Source organism: Centroberyx affinis, unplaced genomic scaffold (assembly GCF_046629955.1).
Source record: "Centroberyx affinis isolate AG114_WGS23_722 - 3 ecotype Tasmania unplaced genomic scaffold, CSIRO-AGI_Caff_v1 ptg001184l_1, whole genome shotgun sequence".
Lineage (NCBI taxonomy): Eukaryota > Metazoa > Chordata > Actinopteri > Beryciformes > Berycidae > Centroberyx > Centroberyx affinis.
Genome location: NW_027279710.1, coordinates 225,908 through 247,153, shown reverse-complemented (window position 1 = coordinate 247,153; position 21,246 = coordinate 225,908). Strand labels below are relative to the sequence as shown.

Sequence of the window (21,246 nt, the reverse complement as noted above, 5' to 3'; positions counted from 1 at the left end):
TGAGGAAAGTGTTGTGAACAACATTTATTACAAAAAAAAAAAAGTAGGATGTGTCTTCTCGTCTCTCCTGTCGTCCTGCGTGGTCGGGACAGCGGTCGGGTCGCGAGCGGGGAGTGCAGCGAAACCAAAATGTGGTGCGAAGTGAAACTGTAATGGAGGAAAACGAGGTCTGAGGCAGTAATGATGGGGGGTGTTTAATGAGGACAAAACTGAACAAAAAGAGTGGGGGAAAAGTCATAGGTGTTGTGGAAAAAAAAAATGCCCATCTACGCTGCCTGAAACCAAAAATATCATCCATGTATCAAGGCCTTTACAAACAGTGGAAAAGTGAATATTCACATCCAACTTATCTGCCCCCAAAAATAAAGTTTGAGAGCGTGAAGAGGTATCGAATTTCACTTCCCCAGTGTGAGGTACAGTATGACACAGCAGCAACACACACACACACACACGCACTCAGTCACCTCTCGCTCACACACACACACTTAAATTTAACTTCATTATAATGTAATCTACAGTACTTTCTTCCGTGTCTTTTTTGTTGTATGTATAGAGAATACTGAAAGAAAATAAAATCTCCTTTGGTCAGGTAAATAAAAAGGAAAATCTGTGTGAACAGAGTTGGACAAGGAGGCCTGGCGTTTCCTGTGTGCTTCTTTATCGCTCCTTGGCTGTCGAAAAGAAAATCTTGTTCGTTAACGACGGTATTTTCTGCTTGAGGCTGTAAGATCGAGAAAGGCTGCAGCGGAGGTGCAAGAGAAAGGCAAAGTGGCCTTTTTTGCCACTCGAGGAGGAGAAGGCATGGGTGACTAGAGGGGGTGGAAGAGTGCTGGAGGAGGAGGGGGGAGGAGGAGGAAGAGGAGGAGGAGGAGGAGGAGGGCGAACCCCAGAGTTCACACTAGGAGCAACGTGATCAGCAAGTCACCGAAGTCCGTTCATTTCCTATAGAGCTGAGCCAGCAGGGGAACCGGGCCGAGGCGTGGAGGCTCGGCGAGCTTGTCGGCAGAGAGAAGTTGGCTGTGGCTGAACTTCAGGTTTGTGTGCTTCCTTGTTTCCATGACGATGTGCTTGCAAAATGGATGAGAAGTTGATCGCAGCCGCTCAAAGTTTCCCAGTTCTCTACAACTTTTATTTGAAAGACTATAGAAGTAAACGATGCCTGGAAGACAGTTGCATCCGATGTCGGGGTCGACAGTAAACTGAAGTCATTTTGAGTGTTTATTTTCAGTCAATGCTACCTAATTAGATGCTGGCTAGCTTTGTAAACTCATCAAAATGATTTAAGGTTATGAAAGGCGGTGTGTTTGCCTGTCAGGTTGCTCTCAGTGTGAATGTGGTGGGGGTGATGGGGGGGGGGGGGGGTGAGTGGACAGCCAGTCTCATGCGGAGGGTGAAGGAGTGTCGGGGTCCGGCTCGTAGTGGTAGGTGGCCTGAGTGAGGTTGCTGCTGTGCTGCTGCTGGTTGCTGTGGGGCAGACTGTGCGGGGGCTGGCCGGGGCCGTCCTGCCCCTGCTGGTGGCCGGCGTCCTGCCCCTGCGGAGCCGGGTGGTTGGCGGCGTCGTAGCCCTGCGGCGGCTGGGGGTAGGCGGCCTCCGGCCCCTGCTGGTGGGGGTCGCCGAGCCCCACGGGCTGCGGCTGGTGTCCCGGCAGAGTGTCCAGCTCGTCCACCTGCGGCCCCGGGGGCTGCATGACCACCAGCTGGTCCTGAGGAATGTCCGCGGCCGCCGCCGCCAGGTTGGTGATAGACTTGGACTTGACGCACTGGAAGTCCACGTGGCGGCTCTTCCCCTCCTCCTTCTCCCAGGACATGCGGATGAAGGGACGCTGGACGTAGTTGTAGATGACCTCCGGACGACCGCCGGGCCGCCGCTTCACCTTCTCCTTGTAGGTGGGGTAGCCTGGAGAGGGAAGAGGTCAAAGGTCACCAGAGCAGGTCAGTGAGAGAGGAGGGAAACATCTGCAGCCTTCCTGACTTTGCTTTGTTTATATTTGAGCTACCGCTTAGACTACTGGCACTTTATTACAAATGTGTTTTGGGGGAAAAAACACATGAAATACACCTCTAATGATCTCAAGTTACATTAAAAAGCATTATACAGGGTTCCTACTAGGCTTGGGCCGGTGTAAAAAATTTAAAACCGGTTTGATACATGGCCGAATACCAGCTTACACCTACATTGTAATACCTACATTGACCACTGGGTGGCGAATGCATGCTGCTCCTGAGCAACAGCGGTTTGTTTTAAATGAATAGAAGAAGAATTCAGTAGCCATTACAGCGTGCAGCACACAGCCTGTTTTTCGCGTGTTTTCATGTTGCATATTACAAGTACAATACAATTTTATTTCTGGACTTCTGCAATTCTTATCTGCAACATGACTGAAATCAGAACTGAAACTCATCTAACCAATACAATCATAACTGTACAGCATGATAACTGTAAATACTTTGTTATTCAGTAGTGGGGACAAACAAGGGAAAAGAAAAGCATGGATCCAGTACCTTCGATGCCCAGTCGGATCTTTTTCAGCCCTCTGTCCTTCAGCACCGACTTGGCCACGTCTCGGTTCTCGATGTACTTGAAGAAGCGGTACAGCTTGGTGCTGTAGATGACTGTTGGCATCAGAGGAGAGCGACATTCAGAACATGAATCCACCACATGACCTTCAATAACTGATCCTAAGTCTGTGGGTACTGTATTATTTTTCACAGCTAATACAGGAGAAAGAAAAGATGATCCCAATAGTAATAGTAAGCACTGCTTACTGCCATGTTTTTTGTTGACATCAAAATTGACCCATAATACTGTGCGGGTCTGACTTTGCACAGATGGTGAAAGCATTAAGAAGTTGAACATTAACCAGGTTTCTCATAATCAGAGTATGAGCTTAACCAGGTTTTTTTCTAACCCTGTGATGATGTACTGTATATCTCTTACTCTGTGAGTACTCCTCTCCCATCTGCGGCGGGTACTCCTCGTCCCAGTCCACCACGTCGTCGTCGGTGAGCACCACCACGTGACACTCCCTCTCCCCGCTCTGGGCGCTGGCCACCATCAGCGGCAGCACCATCTCCTCCAGGTAGCACTCGAACTGACGCCGCGCCCCGTCGTTGGACAGCTCGTGCATCAGGGCGCCTGAGGAGGTGGGGGGGGGTAGGGGGTAGGGGAGAGGGAGGGCAAAAGAAAGAGGGAGGAAGTACACGGCTGTTAGTAGCTGTGTTGGGTGGTAACGCGGTAATATCAGTACTTTTTCTGGCAACAAGTAGTGTAAACAATTACTATTCAATTTCAAGGATAATGTTACAGTCATCAATCACCAATTTATTTACAGTAGTACCTTTCAGAGGATGTAATCAACAATTTTGCAGTGAAACAGAAAACTAATCCAAACAGAAATGTAATAAATTACTGCCCCAAGGGAGTAATACGTAATTACTTTGGAAAAAACATAATAATAGGTAATATATTACTTTGAACAACAAGCCCAGTATTGGTTAGAGATAAAATGCATCCTTTCTACTTGGCATTAACCTGCATCCTGGATGATCAGATTGTATTCAAATTGAGCAAAAATGCTTAAAATCCAGATGCATTAAAGATCTGATCACCCAAACTACCTCCAGAAGTGATCAGAGAGGCATTTGGCCGTATTAAATGCAATGCATCTCCAATGCACATATGTAAACGGCAACAAACGTTCCAACCAGGACTTCCCGAACACTTGCCATCTCACTAAACAACGTAAATATAAGGAGAGGAAGTAAAATGCGGCTATCTGCATTTTGGTGAGGGAAGGAGAAATCAGATTTCAGTGTGGATACCAGAGACATAATAAAGTCAGCTGTCGCCCAGATGTATCCCAGCTACATCGAATGTAGATACAAAACTTGACAACACAACTTGTTTTATCACCTAAATTTTGGTTCATTCAATATTCTTGATTTGTAGGTGCAAAATAAGCTTTCTAGAACTTTCTCAGCTCATCACCACTGAAAATACACATCTGTTTCATGCCAATGTTTACAAATGCAGACAGCACTTTCCCAGCCTCAAAATAAACATAAAACTCATGTTTTGCAGTTACATACTCTCAGCCCTTGCATGAAAAAGCTCAGACAAGAAACACCAAAAAAATCACCATGTAAACAGAGTTGTTGTGGGTTGACAATGTTTCAGGATGCCACAATGTAACTGGGTCTTTAAAAGATACTTTGTAACTTCCCATAATAAATATCATCTGTGCCTTTCATAAAACTGGAATGTGAAACTTTGCTATTTTGATGATTGATATATGACATTATTTTCCACTTGTAGAAAATGATTTATGACCCTGTGACCAAGCCCAACCATTGATAATGTATTGTAAAATTTTAAAAGTACAAGGGCATCAACAGGAACGGTCAATGTGTCTCTTTAAATTACTGATGGTGAGGGCTAAGAGGACATCTGAGGTTTCTTTCAGAGAGTGACTGTAAGTACAGCTAGATCCCTCTCCAGGACTCGTATAAAGACAAAGAGAGGACAGGGAAAAGGGGGATTGGAGCGTGAAACAAAAAACAACTGGGTGAAAGCTCCTGTCAAAAGAATGGGCATGTTCAGACTCAAACTGCCACTATCTGCTGCTAGAATCTGCCTTCCTCCTCTGTCTCTTTCTCTTGAAAACTGTGTCTACAATGTCTCTTTCTTCCTCTGTGCAAGGCTGTATATACTTCTTCCCCCTACCCCTTAATGTTATCCACAACCTGTGACAAAAGGCCCAGAATCAGTAGATAACCTTGCCTAGTAGTAATACTACTAGTAGTAATACTCTCCGATCATGTAATTTTCAAACTTCATATCCAGAGAATATCTGAACTCTAACCCTAACCCTAACCTTTTAGATTCCAGAGATACTAGCAAAGACTAACAAACAAACAGAAGACATTAAGATATATCCTATCCAAGGACACAGTATGTCCTAATGATGTAGGCTATATTTAGTCCATATTTGATCGGTATATGTCAACAAAACCCTGAATATGCATTGAAAATGGTCCGTATTCCCTAGAGAATCTCAGATATCCAAGCCTACTGTTTCCAGATTTCTTTCTCCATCCCCTGCTGCCCACATTCAAAACCTCTAAATGCTGCCTGTGCTGCGCTGCCTGAACACAACAAACAATGTTTGTTGTATAACCCTATTAATGTTGTATAACCATGTACTCCTGAATGCAACCTCTTAAAAACACACAAATAGAAAACATGGTGTATTATATGTGCTGCCATGCTGAGCATCTGTACGGCCAACTTAGGGACAGAGATTAACATCTGGGACAAAATAATCATGAAAACCACAAAAAAAAAAAGCAGGCACTACGAACTAAAAACCCTCAAAAACCACATCTCATGCCTCCATTTGGAAGAATGAGACCTGCTAGCGCTGGTGGTTTGTGGCCGGGGCTGCATAGCAGGCATCAGATCTCACAGCTAATCATGACCTACTTAGAGCCCAGCGCACACACACACACACACACACACACACACACACACATCATCAGCTGGCAAGCTGAGGCTGCTCCTCCTACTCACTCAGAGGCATAAACAAGAAGCAACCAACACACACTGTTCTCCACACAATAACACATAAGTGCACACAAATATGCGCATAGGCTCCAGTGTGCTCACTCTGTCATACACACACACACACACACACACACACACACACACACACAGACACAGATATGTAGCATTGTAACAAAACGACCTTTCCATGTAACAGTACACTGCCGCAGGTGTGTCAAACGCAAACGACAGGCAAGCAACATCAGTACAAAACAAACAGCCAGGTCAGTAAACAAGGGCTGAGCCTATGTTTACTGTAAATAACAGGTAAATGGGATACATCTATCTGTCTGTCTATCATACTATATCTCCACTACTGGCTCAATTATCGTCATTTCTACAGGAGAATGAAAGACAGTGGCTATCTCTACACCCAGTACGCAGTAATTCCTCTATTTCGTCATAAAATAAAAGTTCAATAGGCTGCCGAATAATATACAAAACAATGAAATCATCTTTGCCTATGCTCCGCACTCACCGAGGTCTCTGTGTTAACGACAACAGTGGCGGGCTGCATCTATCTCTAGCTGCACATAATAGTTTGTACTAACAGCGAAATGAGCCGTGTCTATTTGCAGTACTCACTGAGGTCTCTGCACTTGATGGTGCTGTAGTTGAAGGAGATGCAGAGGTAGTCACATGCCTCCCTCAGCTCGGGAATGGAAACGCCATCAGGGCAGCGGATTATCCCCGACTTGTAGTAATCCTGCCATTTCACCAGCGCGCACACACACACACACGCACACACACACGGGGGAGGCACACATATGTGGAAGCGGGGCAGGGCGGTCATGCACACACGCAGGCATGGGAGGAAAAACAAGACGCCATTATTGATGCCGCTCCGCTCAAACACAGGCGAGTGAGAGTGAGAGAGAGAGAGAGAGTGGGAGAGAGAGTGTGGGAGATGGATGGAGAGGAGGAGGAGGAGGAGGGGGAGGGATGGAGAGCGAGCGGTGATGAAGGCAAAAGCCGGCGACGTCACTCTCCCTCCTCCCTCCGCTTTTGCCCCATCCTCTGCTCTTCTACAGGCTGTGAAACGCGGAAGCGGGCCCCCGCTCGCTCGCTCGCAGCGGCTGTTTTCCCAGCAGCCACCAGGGCATCGCGGTGGCTTGTCTTTGTAAAGCCTGCTAACTTTGCTCTAAAGCCCCGCGCCGCGCCGCTCTGCCAGCCTGGGAAGCGGAGAGAGGCCTTTTTAATTTTGCAGGAGAACGGGAGCGGCCGCCTCACCTTTAGCGTTTCTGTTCTGTATTTAGACAGAGGGGAAGACGAAGCGAGGGAGCGGTGGTGATACAGGAGAGAAAAGCTTTTGTGGGATTCCATTCCCTTGCCGTCTTTCTAGTTCTCCCCCTTTCATACACACACAAAGTGCTTTCATCCTCTCAGCAAGAGCACTTCATATTGGCAAGCCGTGATGACAAACACAAAGAGAACACTCTCCTCTCGCTCCATCTTGCTGTCTGTGTAAAGGACAACTTTTGGAAACCGAACATACACATCTACATACACATTTCACACTGTAACACACGTGGTCAAGTTAACCAGCATTGAGGGGGAAAAATGTTTTTCAATTACGAAGACACTGACAGCATCCCCTTTTACGACTAGACAGTCAGATTCACTCATTTCTGTCCCAGCACCCTGTGAGCGTTCTGGGTTTGCTTTCATGGCTACACACACACACACATACTGGATGTAATAAAGATCAGACAGTATAACTTACCCATAACCAGAATCAAACAATTATTATCTCATTCCCTTCAGTACTCCCCACACAAAGAGTAGAGGTAAATAGATACTATTTTGATGTCACCTTCTATAGAAAACAGGTGGTGACATCGCCTGGCGGCAAAGATCAGCCAATAGCAGATGGCCATTTCAGTAGCATTCTTTTTACCATTAGATGTCAGGCTTTACACAGATGTGGGTTTGGGGTTTCGTTCCTGTTTAAAGTATATTTAAGTTTCTCCAACTGGAGAAGTTGCATGAGTTCTCTAATCCAGATTCTGACTAGCGAGGAGTCAACCTGTTTCCACTGCAACAAGATCATTCTTCAAGCTAATAGGGTGACAAACCTCATGACATTACACCTCGAACCACTGAGGGAAGTGTTCTCTCTGAAAATACAGTTTATTAGTCCACACACACACACACACAAGCTTTCCTACCTACCTTTCTGTCAATGTGGACTTTAACAGCACAGCAAACGAGAGAACGAATGGACATTTGGACGAGGGCAGAGAGAAATAGAAGCACATTGTGCAGTATTAGGAGCTGATAGCTGGACACCTGCCTTATCCAACACATGCTGCAAATACCACTTTTGTCAACATTAAAACCGCAGTAAAGCCAACCATATACAGATACGACAGCATAACCTCTTAAAGGAAAAATCCACTTGAAACAACTTAACATTGTTAAAAACAACTATTGGTGATGTGCCTTGCATTTCTGGGCCCGTTTTGTTGTTTGGTGTGTTTTTCTTATTCCTGTGAATAACTGGCCAACCATTGACATGATACCATGTTGAGAATTGTTTCAGCTATTTACAGAAATTTACAAGAAAAAAAACAAAAAATTAATTTCTGTGATTAAAGTCAGAAGTTTGCGAGAAAAAACTCATAAGATTCTCCATACGCCCCAGTGTTCATGACCTAGTTGGCTAGCTAACTATCTTTATATACCCATACACACACCTTTGATTGAAAGCAAAAATTTACAGCCCATCACTAGCGGTTGTCGAAAGTCATTTCAATGTAGGAAATCACTAACTGAAGTAAAACTAGACGAGACAGGTTGAGGGAAAGTAGGTTCACCAAAGAAGTAAATTACAAGACTTTATCACAAAATAACTCCTGGAATGCACTGAACATCACAGACTGATGATATCTAACAGTGTAAGAGTGTTCAAAGATGGATTTTTCCATTAAACTTTTTCTACAAAGACCCTTTACCCCAAACAGGGCTCCCTAACATCACCAGCAAAGCAACGTAACAAAGGATAAAAGGGTAGAAACTAAAGATAGCAGGCTGAGAAAAAATATGCAGGATGTTCTATACTACCAGGGTAGTTCTCTGAAAACAGTAGAAAAAGAAGGTACATAGATGGATAGATGGGTATTTGAATACTTCTGAAGGCAGTAGGGAATAGATGACAGAGAAAAAGGGAGAGAGAGAAAGATAGAGGGAGAGAAAGAGGGTTGAAAGGACAGCGATAAGAGAGGCTCTGATTGTTTTTTAAACTGATTTTTACTCAGATGGTCGCCTGATACCATTAAGACATCGATTTTATCACAGTGTGTCGACTGATATATGGTAAGATCCACTGATGACCTGACCTCCACTTCAAAAGATGGTACACAGATTATTGGAAACATGAAATTCAAATTCAGAATAAAAGCGCTATCAAACTTTAGACAGAGAAATTAAACTGACCAATTCCCTTAGTATTAATGAAACAAATCAAAAGAACAACTCATAGTAAATCTACTACTTGGGAACCTTGAAACTGAACCCAAGGATGAGAGGCTCTGAAAGCACTGCAAACACGGGGAAATCAAAATATATATACCTATTTTTCTTATGTTCAAAATATCACAAGACTTATACGTCTTAAATTTAAAGAAATATTCCCAACTTAGGACCCTATCACAAATACAAACCTACCCATAGTCCTGGGTGAGGATGTGTGAAGATATGTAAGGGAATAGGACTAACTGTTGCACTCTGCTACTCCAACTCAGTGCTGGGATTTCACCCATCTCTGATGACTCACATTTTATCGTATACATTTCAAATTTATGAACATGCAGTATATGAACTGCGGGTGTGTACAATATCCCCTGTTATAATGTTTTGATCTGATTTTTTAAATGTTTCTATGCTCGATTTTTGTTCATTTATTGGTGGTTATATTTTTGTAAATCCTTGGGCAGCAAAGATTCTCTTGTCCTGCCAATAAAGATTTGAATTTGACAACAGAATAGGAATTGGGCATCGAGCTAAGACCTATTTAATGCTACTTGGATTTAAATTTAAGACCAATTAAACTACCAAAATAATGAGAAATCTGTCAAAAACAGCCCATTTCCAATGAAACATAGCTAATGATAGATCTAGACCTGTAAATGGGCAGTATAGGAAAAAGGACACTAGGAAATTATTAGGGACATGATGTCCAACTATGGTTATTAAAGTAGATGCTATAAAAACAAAACAAGTTTGGCATATTATATTAGCCCTGTTCTGTATCTGTGCTGTAGTACAACATAAGAAAATAAAATCAAAACTACTGCTGGTCCCATTCACATCTTTTGGTGAAACTACACATTTCACTGCATTTGTCTTATTTTGTTTGCCTTACTTCCCAACCTTGCCTCGACTAAATATCACCGAATGTAAACAATCTGTCAATATATTTATCCAAATTCATATTTGCATCAAAATGAAACTCAATTAAAAAATAAGACTGTGATTATATGGTGAAACAATTAAGACCTCTCATTACTGCATTTAATGTGTTTCAAGGCCATAAATTTAGACAGTGTAATTTAAGACTTTTTCAGACTTTTTGAGGACATGCAGACCGCTGTATGGTGACTGACAGATGAGGTAAAGCACTTGTATATTTTGCTTCACAAAACTGGACTCGAGTATCGTGTTAGTAAGAGAACTGATCTCCCATTTAAGATTGAGCTGAACATCTCTGTCGGTAAAAGCAGCGAGGGAATGATGGAGGTACAGAGCGTTCGATATCACACCCAGGAAATGGACAGAGTGGAGTGGAACAGACGAACGGCAGAGGAAAGTGAGAGAGAGAGAGAGATGTGGTGGTGGAGGTATCTGATGGGTGTAATAGAAATATGGATTAATGGAGGGGGAGCTGGATAGAGGGAGAAGAAAGAAGCGGTTAAAGCATTGAGAGACATATGTTATCAGAGGAGTCCTGAATTCACCGGGCAACAGAGAGCGAGAGAGAGAGAGGGAAGGAGAGAGAGAGAAGGACAAAGAGGAGGGATTAAAGAGGGAGAGAAAGAGAGGAGAGAGAGAGATAGAGAGAGAGAGAGCATGTCAGCCCCAGACGAAGGCCCGGACTCGGCTTTCCTCACCAGAATGGCTCTGAAGACGGTGGAGCTGATGCCGTCGGCCACCTCAAACTCTCCCTTCTCATTGGGTCGCGTGAAGTTGTAGTCCCGCCCCGAACCGAACATCCTGCAAAACACACAGCAGATCAGAAACATGCAGAACACTTCAATATCATCAGAGAAACCGTGCCACTAGTGGTTCATTTATCCTCTGATCTATCAGTATTGCTGCTGTTTGTAACACGCTCTGATCAGCTTCAAGGCGGTATTAGCACATCAAAGACTGAAGTTGATCAGAATTTGCCCTCAGTATTTAATTGCTGCCAACAACAGGGATCACAACAACAGGAAGAAGTAGAAAATAATGGGAGAAATTATCCTGAAGAAGACTAAAAATCACAACTCTACCTTAAAGCAATATTCCACTTAGTTTTAACATGGGGGTTATTTGGCACTTGACCGCCATGAAAACCGAAAGTAGCCTGAAATCTGACATTTAACACGTTTGTGAACAGATTCAACAACAGATCCTGCTTTCAAGACAATGAAGCAATCTTGGGTCCTTCGTAATTTTGCATTTCTATCCATGCTTTACACTAAAATTAGTATTTAAGAATAAAAGTAGATCTGGTCTCCCAAACAGACTATGTCTCCCAAATGGTATCCCTCTGGCTATGTTCTCATCTATCAATAAAAATGCTATTTGGCTATTGTCAGTCTATTTTCCTCATTCAAATGAATGGGAAGTAAAAATCTGAACGCTACAAACTCGTCCAGCTGCATCCAATCTTGGTGATTAGTTTATATTCTGGTTTTCATGGCGTTCAAGTGCCAAATAATCCCCATGTTAAAGGTAAGTGGAATAAGGTTTTACCTTCTATTATTAAAAGGTGCTAGATTTAGCTTTTAACATCAATAAATCATTACCACATCAATATTGACACAGTGTAATTACCATATACAAACAAGACCATCGCTGAGTTGATTGGCAGCTTCTACCAGCCTCTACTTTGTGCCACTGGCTCAGTTTTAATGGGAAACTGCTGGATTGCTTTATGACACAAAGCTGGAGCAACGGGGTTTATGAGAAATTAGGTCTTAATTTTGAGCAAGCCAGTGTGAGACAGAGGCTACCAATCGTGGTCTCATGACATTTTATCTCATAACACTGAATTTCACAATGATATATTGATGTTTAAAAACACTACAAGTAGCACCTTATAAATATGTATGTGGATTTGACCTAAAATCACGCCAGTCTTTACCTGCCCAACATGGTGTTAGGTTGAGCTGTGAAGATAGCGGGGTCCACCACGAATCTCGTGTTGTCCACGATGAGCGTCACTCGTTCCCCAGCCCGCAGCCCGCCACGGGGCCCCTCTTTACTGCTGAAGTCGTACACGTAGATCATGTCGCACGGTCCGTGGCCCAGCCCCAGGGCCTTGGAGTGGAGGTCGCCTCCGGGGGCACCCAGGGGCCGAGCCACGTGTCCCATCAGAGCGCCTCCGATCGGGGGGTAGGGCAGAGAAACCCTGGGAGGACGCGGACTGGAGGATCTCGAAGATGAGCCGCCGTCGCCGCGTTCACGGTCTGCAGTAGAGAGGAGGATACATGAACAAGCGAGCTCGCAGACAGTCAGACACACACATACATGTGGTTAGGAGATGAAGACAAAGACAACACTACAGCTAATAAATCAGATGAATTACGCTTTTTTCAAACTGTCAGCGCAGTCACTGGGGAGCAGCTGCAAGTCGGACTGAAAGCGGCCAATTTGGAAAAAGTGCCAAGCCTGGTGTCTTTTTTTTTTTAGGCAGAGAGCATTTTCTAAAGTTGAGAACAACTTTTTAGAGGAGCACACACGACAACGACTGTTTCACTTTTTGAGTCCCCCCCTCCGGGGGGGAGGGGGGGACTCAAAAAGTGAAACAGGGGAAGGGGGATGGGGGGGGCCCATCCCCCTTCCTTCCTTTCTGCTCACCGTGCTGCCGGGTGGGCGAGGTGACATTCCGGATGCAGGGGGTGAGCTGGCCCTCTCCTCTCTCGTGGGAGGAGTCTCGGGAGCGGTCGCTGGAGCGCCGCCGCTGCTCCCGGTAATGTTCCGCCCCGCCTCCTCCTCCGCCTCCTCCTCCTCCTCCTCCTCCTCCACTCGCCCCGCCACCGGCGCCGTACAGACTCATGGTGCCGAGCCGCCGCTGCTGCTGCTGCTGCTGCTGACGGTCGCCGTCCGACTCTGACAAACCACGCTGCTGGTCGCTGAGGGAGAGACAAGAGAATACGTTGAGTAAATCAAAGTGATACGCACGTCCACCTCTCTCACTGGTGTAAACTTCGATCACATCTGATGAAGACCAACTAGTGTTGTCACAATAACCAAAATGTCGGTACTACTTTGACACCATAGTGAAATACTGAATTCCATCTCAGCATCACGTCCAGAGGGTGTATACATGCAGATAGGAAGAAGAGGAAGAAGGTGAAGGTGAAGAAGAAGATGAGGAAGTAGAAGAAGAGAAAGAAGAAGAAGGATTGTAACAGACAGAGCTGCAATCTGGCTTTTGACAGTGGGCTGCAGCAGCAGAATTCAACAGTCAAACAGCTGAAAATGTGCTGACGGCATCAAACAGTCCACCATGTCTTGAACGGAATCCCAGTTCACCTCAACTGATTTACAAAGCTGACAAAGATGGACACCCAACCAACCCAAAGTTTCTACAAAGCTGTCCAAGTCAAGCAACACAAGCAACTTCGCAAAGCATTGATACAGTTTTATTCAAGATCTTCACACATTTTGTTAAGTTGTTCTCACTGCACTGTTGAATATTTCTGAAGTTATCTAAGTTATTGATACTGATGTTGAAGCTATGGTGCTTTCTCTAGTGCTTTTGGATAAAATAGAGAGAATAGAGTAGAGTGGTTGTCCTGTGACACTGCTTGATGACTTAGTATTCTTATCAAAGTTGACATTCTGGTACAGTGGGAACACTAGCACACAGACAAAAACAAACTTCAATCTCGAGTCGGATGACGTTACTAATGATAAAGAGACCATGGCATTTACGCATGACTACATGGCACAATGAGATAGATTACTTGGTGCACAGATTTAGACACTGACAAGGCATGCACACACACACACACACACACACACACACATGCACAAATCGCTCAGGGGGGTAAAAGAGTTTGGGTTTTTTTTTTTTCGCGTGCTGCTCTGTGGAGCGAGAAGAGAGTAAAGAGTCTGTAAAAAGTCTGCAGTCAACTCATGTGAACCCTTACTGGAGCTGAGTGCTGCAGAAAAGGGCCAACACCAAACCACCACCACCGCCAACCTCTGCCTGCAGCTAGAGACACACACACACACACACACACACACACAGCCCCAACTCTCAACATCCATTAGAGAGTGTATCCATGTGAAACAATCTAAGTGAGCTGAACTCACTTAGGTACAGGCCAACAAATAGATACGGCCTGACCTGTTTACTTGCTCCACAAACCGGTCTTTCGGAGGGTGCCTGACTGACAGGTAACAACCGCCCCGCCTTGCCTCTAACCAAATGATGCGTCGTTGAGTGATTCGCTGTAATTCAGTGTTCCGCCGGAGACGGACAAGCAGCCCTGGGAGAGCTGTTGTTATAATGTGTGCTCTCCGTTTCCGAGTGGTTTTAAACACACACACACACACACACACACAACCTCATGCATGCGTTAATGCACACTTAGGTTTGCAAGTACATGCACGCACAACATGAGATTGAACGCTAAAATGTTTTTTGTTTTTACATTCTCCTATCAAGATCATTTCCAGAACGATTTTATGAACACAATAAAATTTCGCTAGACAACGGACTTTACCCAACAGTCAAATGAAACTCTATTTACAGCTTCTGTTGTAGCTTATCGGGTGAAACATTTGTTTGCATAGGTCCGACACGTTTTCAAGGTACTTACACTCCCGTTTATTCACTCAAGGACTAAGGAGAAATCCGCTGCCCTGTTATGTCTGTTAAGAGCAAGCCATTTAGGGAAGATGGAAAAGCGTGATAGAGGCTACTGAAAATGAGAAAAGAGTTTTAACTTAGTTGGCTAACTCGCCACAGGCAAGGTTGTAATTTATCCATGCGTGGGCTCCAAAGTGTGCGCTGCTATTGTGTTTGACAGGCATGTAATAGAGTTACAAATGTACACTTTAAAATGTACAAATTTCATTTACGGATGTGGTTGTGGATGCAGGGGGATCTGGACAGGGGGGAAGGGATGAAGAGGAAACAGGGGCCAGTTGGCCGTGTCTGTGAGTGAGTGTGTGTGTGTATTGCTTATATGTCTGTGACTTGTTTAGACATTCATAGCAGGTAGCAGCATGGAAACAGAAAAAAATATATTAAACAGTATCCTATTAGAACGTTTTTATTTTACATTTATTTTATTATTATTATAGATTACATTATTGTATTCATTTTTATTCATGTGATATTTCTGCTCTTTTCCCTTTTTGTTGATCCAATTGTTTCTAAGCCTTAGAGCGCACATGCACACACACACAACCACTTAGAACAACTGCATCTGTTTCATTTCCATTGCGACAATGTGGCTAGCTGTCTGATCGATAGCAGTCAGCTTACTCAAATGGCACAAACACATGCAGGTCTCAGTAATGAAGAGAGCCTTGCTCTCATGAGGGGAGCTGCTATGAAATATGATGATGACCATCAGAGAGATGGAAACTGGGGAGACAGAGGGAGACACAGAGGGAGAGAGAGAGAGAGACTTCTTTTCTAAAATCTTTTATAAAAATGGAGTTAGTGAAGCATAAAGGCAAGCAGACAAGGCCAGAGTAGTGCCTTCTACTCTGCATAGCACACAACTAGATACACAGACGCAAACTACTGACACACACAAAGCACTAACCTAGTCCATGGACATAGATTTGGTTGGCAACTGTAGGTAGATTATATATAAACTTTTTAACTAAAAATTAAAATAAAGCAAATACAAAACAGCTCTTCTCCCTACAATTTGACAAAACAAGTAAGTGCAGCCGTATTGTAGACTTCAGCAGAACATTTTCACTCAGTCAGTGAAAAGTGCTAGAGAACGGCGTAGCCTATTAACCCAGGGTGAGCAGTGCATTACTGAATTATAAATTATAAACCTTAGACCTTTGTTTCTGTGCAGCCAGCCCAATGACTAGGCTATGTATGTTTTGGCAGAGCTTCAAAAGCTGGTAATGAGAAAAGCCTCCCTGGATACTGGCTGGCTTATCAACTTGCTGGATGGCTGACTAGCTGCAGAGAAGACTGGCTGGCTGGCTGGCTGACCAACAGACTGACTGAGTGGCTAATTGGCTAACTATCTCTCTCCAGGACAGGTTTGGCTAACATAGCAACTGGATCTGTAACAGTTCAATTCAAATTTTAGCAAAATCAAGGGGGCAAAATTATTGAAATGTCAGAATAAAACAAGACCCACCCTCCCACCCCCGCTTCTTTTTTTTTTTTTTACTTCCCGATGTGTCAGCTTCACGGTGCAGCTGCAGACTCCGGTTATGTCCTTGAAGACTAGGGTCACCATAGCAGCTGAGAAAGGGAATGAACGTGCACACACACGTACACACACATCTCCCCTTCTTGTCCAGTGTATTCGGCGCAGCCAAGAAAGCATTCAGGTGGACCGTCTGGCAAGTATAAAGAGGACAAGATAACAATCCTCCAGCCCGCATCACAGATAGTACCTATCAGTACAAAATGTGAAAGAAAGGCACCCAAGGCCGTTCATAGAAAGCCGCATAACATTAGCCAGATCTAGCCTATTAAAAAGGCTTGCCAAGGTTACACCCTGATGTGAATGTTGCCAAAAAATAATTGGGAGTCTGAGTGATTTTAGGAAGGTCTGATTGCAGCACCTAATGTGTGTATTTACACCTGTGCTTATTATGGCTTGGTGCCCTGACACGCTATAAAAGCATCTTTTATCTCCAATGGGATTTTAATGCGAGGTAGAAACGGGATAATAGAAACAAAAGCGGGTCTTCCAGCCAACCAGGCAGGCAGCCAGTGGCCAGACCAGCGGGGTGGAAGGAACAAAGGAACTGAGGAGGCAATATTTCACTCGGGGCAGGCAGCTCCTCTCATCTTTCACACGGCAATGCAAATCTGCGGCGGCCAAGATTTCACACTGATGGAACAGAAAGAGATAGAGGAGGCTAACATTTCACATGTCCAATTTCCCGTTACCCAGCACCACCCCCCTCTTGATATCACGTTTTTTTCCCCTTCTCTGTTAAATAGGTCAATGGCCTATAGCATGATCACCATGGCATGACTTACAGAAGCCCTGGATGTAGGCTGATACTCTTTCGAATCCAAGTACAAGACCACCGCGCCATCTAGCACGCAAAAACTCAGACAAAGACGCACTGGTGTCCTTGCAGTCTATTAAAAGCACGGGGTGAGAGCCCCGTTACTTAAAGAAGAGGGTCCCATCTATTATTTAGGGGCTGCTGACACCGACACACTGATGGGCAAAGGCAGGGAAGGCTGCTCTGTGCTACGGCATGGGCAGAAATCCAGCAAAGATCCTGGATAAAAAGGACATAACAGGGAAATACCCCTTTTATCATAATATGAATACGAGTGTAATTATTTCGCCCTTACGAAAAAGAACTACAGCCATGCAGGAAAAAATATAATATTTCTTAATGGAATATTATAGGAATATTATTCATATAGTGATAGCATCGGAGATGAAAGATTACCATAAGTATTATAAGGTCACCATTAACTCAGTGTTAAGTACCACAGACCCACTCTGAGTCCATGCGGGGATAATATCCTGCTGATTTTTCTTGCTAGGGCAGCATCGTAATTCTTTGAATTGCGGGGAAATCGTAATTAAAGCGAGGTACTAGCAGTGAGTAAATGTAATAGCATGAGAGAAATAAAAAGCGGTGCATTACAAAGCGGACGTGCACCTACCAGTCGCTATCAGAGGGCCAAGTGAAGACAAAGCAGCAGGGGATGAGCTGCGGGATGACAGCGGCACAAAAGCCTTGCGCTCCTCCGAACAAAGCGGGCTTGCCGGCAGCTTCAGCATCCTCGCTCATTACTTTCCAACTTCATCAGCATCGTTTCACAAACTAGGCGGCAACTTCCACTTTAACTCGCTGGTAAAATCCGCAGCCTCGATCGAAAGGGTCAAATCGGTCTACGCGGCGAGGGAGACGCGCGCCGGCGAGTCATTCAGAGTCACCGGAGGGACCTTAAACTGTGAATGGCCGTGTGCTCGACTGAATCAGACCGGTGCTGCCTTCGAGTGCTCCTCGTAGACTCCCACTCCAGAGGTCCGTAAAATAGGACCGGTCGCGCATTCAAGTGCGTCTGGTCGGAAGTAACAACAAAACATGTAGGCCTATGGTGTTTTTGATGGCTGTTGGTTTGCTTTTTAAATCATGCGACACGGAGCTATTGTGGACTGCGGGGGCAAAATGAAGAGGAGAAAATGCACATCAGGCAATGAAATAATAAAAATGCATGATAACTAAAAAAAAAAAGACGTAGAGAAAAAGAGTGAAAATAGAGCCTATACCTGAATATCCTACTATTTACACACAATGCCAAACAACAAGTTACAATAATAAATTATACAACAGACAGTTCCACCCGACCAATATGATTGGTTGAAAGGCATTCCACTGGGTGCTAAAATCGTATAACTGCACCCATATCCTACCAAAACCTTATTACAAAAATATCAATGCGCATGTTTACGTTCTATCATAGATTGTATCAATTCATTTACAGAAAAATCAGAAACTTGTAACTCGTCAATATCACTTGTTTCTGTAACACCAAAATCTGGATGATCTGAACTGTAGCCTATTTGTTGGCAGAGTAGGCTACTTTATCGTTGAATCTGATTCACTGCGTTGTTCTTTTGTTAAAAACTGTTGTATACTATAATACACTCAAGGTTGCGCAATGCCAAGCCTCAAGACAGCGTACGCAGCACAGCAAGGTCAATATCTCCCGGCTGCCTCATCACTTTTACCATCAGCTGTCGGTCTCCTTCCTCCCTCAAGACACCCCCCTAAACGTCAGGTATCGACAAACTATTAGAAAATCCCGACTTTCCCAGACGTATCACTCTGTTGGGTCGATCCATGTGCACTCAAGTCGTAACTTCATTTTTTTCCCGACATCACTTGAAGGCAGCATCACACAACGAAGCCCTGCACGACCTCCCTGACCGTCTGCACGGAATCTGTCTGCTGTCCTGGTCAGTGTTATTGTATTTGACTAAAACTCAGCGCCAACAAAACTGAAATAAAAGAGAAAACTGGAGTGTATGAAAAACACTGAAACTAAATTTAAACTATAATTCCATACGAAAAATATAGCCTAGTAATCCTGTAATACATTTTTAGAAGGATGCAAATATCACACCAAACTTTGAAATGTCATGCAGCAACTAGCTATAGGTAAAAAAGAATATATATATATATACCACAAAAATCTATACTAATATCTTAGGAGATAAAAAAAGAAATACCATTAAATAGGATAACGTTACCAGTGAGTATAGACACACTAAAAGCCCATATTATGAGATTATAAGATTATTAGTGATTTTTCACTCTCCTTCCTTTCCCCTCCTCAGCATTAAGACTGCAAGTCATGGTCCAGGTGGACTTGACAAAATGGCGCAATATCTCAGTTTACAATGAAAAGTCTGATTCCGGTATAGGCCCACATACAGTATAATGAAACGTGATTTTTGTGCGATCATGGCCCAGATAATTCCAGTGTCAAGCAATCAAGCAAGGCAATGTCAGCTGTGTCCTGTAAGAGCAACTGAAGGCAGTGTCGCCTCCGTGACACCAGGGGACCCCTTTACACAGCATATGTGGCATATCACAACTCCAGTCAGCCTAAACCCTTACAGACAAACAGACAGATAAATAGATAGACAGATAGATAGATAGATAGATAGATAGATAGATAGATTACTTTAGGCATATCAGCCATTCCTGCAAAGGTTAACTCTTTATTCCTTCTGCATTTGAAGATCCAGATGGCATCAACAGGTCACCTCCGGCCGGCTTTATCTTTTCTTTTATCTTTTAGAATAATGGTCATCAGGCAGCCAGATACCGCACAGGATGGGATTAAGCGTCAGAACATCTGTCTAGATTAGTGCAACGTCAAACCCCTGACTGTCCTACCAGTCCACTTAAGCTTACGTGGTCTACTGTTGTTCCACATATACGACGCTGCATTATCAGAGGGGATTCGTGAATAGTTGTTTTAACTGGGTTCAACAGGTTCTGACAAAAACTGTTTTATCTCTATGGTCCAGACATGGTCATCGTAGCCCAGTGTGGTTCCATCTCAGCTGAAGTGCATGTCAGCTGCAGGCTGCTGCTATACACAGTGCTGACAATGAAACAAACTGGGATTTAAAAAAAGTTAATGAATGCAACAACCATGGTTCCTCGCCTTTGACAAATAAACTATGGCGTGATTGACTACAAGTATAGTCAAATATGTAGGCAAATGATCACAAAACCGGTCTTCACCTCAGTCTGATTCGCAGCGGAAGCTGTTGTACCGTCGCTAAATAATCGCCCGGTAAACACACAACTGGGTAATAGCTAACTGCATAATAGTTCATTTTAATATTAATACGATAACCCAAAACCACCATTCATACCCTCACATGTCGCTTAGCAACCACGCTGTTTAGCCACAGTTACATTAGCCCTATTAGTCAGGGTCGCCCCTTGGTGGCTAACGTACAGTTAGACATGAATGTACGAATAACTAACATTATTACTTTGACTATTATTAAAATTAGCTTAACTGAACGTTTGCGCTTTTGTTTTTTAAATGCAGTGGTGTGTTTTTAAAAAGCAAGAAGCCCCGTTTTAAGAGGGAATTAGACTTTTTGATTAAGTTAACAACACTGTAGCTAACGGCTCGGCAGATAATACCTGAGCTAGGTCTGCTAACGTTAGCTAGCTAGCTCCATAAACAGGATTTTCAAAACAAGTTTTCATTACCTCTTCGCGTTACATTCCGATTTGAAGTCTTATCCGGTAGCTGAGTAAATAGTCCCTTGTACAATATAATTGCATGCGTCGAACACAGACAGGCATGTGACACCTCACGAGTTGCTGTTTTTTCAACCCAACTCGTAGTAGCTAGCTACATTTGACTGGGGACTTTTGATTTGGAAAAGCGGAGTTCTCGTGGAACGTATCGCGAGAGAATCCCGGCTTCCACGGAAACCGTTGAGGGCGGGGTCAAACGGTGGCCAACTGACCAATCACTGCGCGCAAAATTGCCGGACCACCCCACCCCCATCCCCCCACCCCTCCTACACACACACACACACACACACACAAGCCTGATACCATTTAGAAAGTCTCAATTATAAGGGTTTGTAAAACATTTGAGAAGAATGATTTTATTCAGGCCTACAGCTAGGCTGCTTATAAAAATATAATTGTCTACTTTATATTGTTAAAGTGCACATAATTCATCTTAGATATGGCTTTTG

The 21,246-nt window shown here is 44.0% G+C and overlaps 1 protein-coding gene across 3 annotated transcripts; it reads right to left on the bottom strand.

The window, feature by feature from the left end:
- On the bottom strand, window positions 1–20,906 carry btbd10a (BTB (POZ) domain containing 10a). Of its 3 annotated transcripts, XM_071524347.1 has the most exons (9): window positions 17,664–17,791; window positions 12,668–12,942; window positions 11,952–12,276; window positions 10,711–10,813; window positions 6,188–6,308; window positions 2,939–3,136; window positions 2,503–2,613; window positions 1,626–1,897; window positions 1–1,574 (listed from the first exon to the last, which is right to left on the bottom strand). In XM_071524347.1, exons 1-9 carry the CDS (start codon window positions 17,789–17,791, stop codon window positions 1,380–1,382), a joined length of 1,728 nt encoding a protein of 575 aa, XP_071380448.1. In that variant the 3' UTR covers window positions 1–1,379. The 3 variants fall into 3 exon arrangements, with proteins under 3 accessions (XP_071380448.1, XP_071380449.1, XP_071380450.1); XM_071524348.1 differs by lacking the exon at window positions 17,664–17,791 and adding an exon at window positions 20,747–20,906 and having other exon boundaries at window positions 1–1,897; XM_071524349.1 differs by lacking the exon at window positions 17,664–17,791 and having other exon boundaries at window positions 1–1,897; window positions 12,668–12,799; window positions 12,848–12,866.
- Window positions 20,907–21,246: the final 340 nt, after the last annotated feature.

Excerpts from the sequence above, each read along its gene's own strand:
- btbd10a (XM_071524347.1), bottom strand. The coding sequence starts at position 17,791 with ATGAGCGAGGATGCTGAAGCTGCCGGCAAGCCCGCTTTGTTCGGAGGA. Across the intron at positions 10,814-11,951 it reads CCTAACACCATGTTGGGCAG|GATGTTCGGTTCGGGGCGGG; the intron begins GTAAAGACTGGC and ends TGTGTTTTGCAG. Across the intron at positions 2,614-2,938 it reads GGGAGAGGAGTACTCACAGA|TCATCTACAGCACCAAGCTG; the intron begins GTAAGAGATATA and ends TGATGCCAACAG.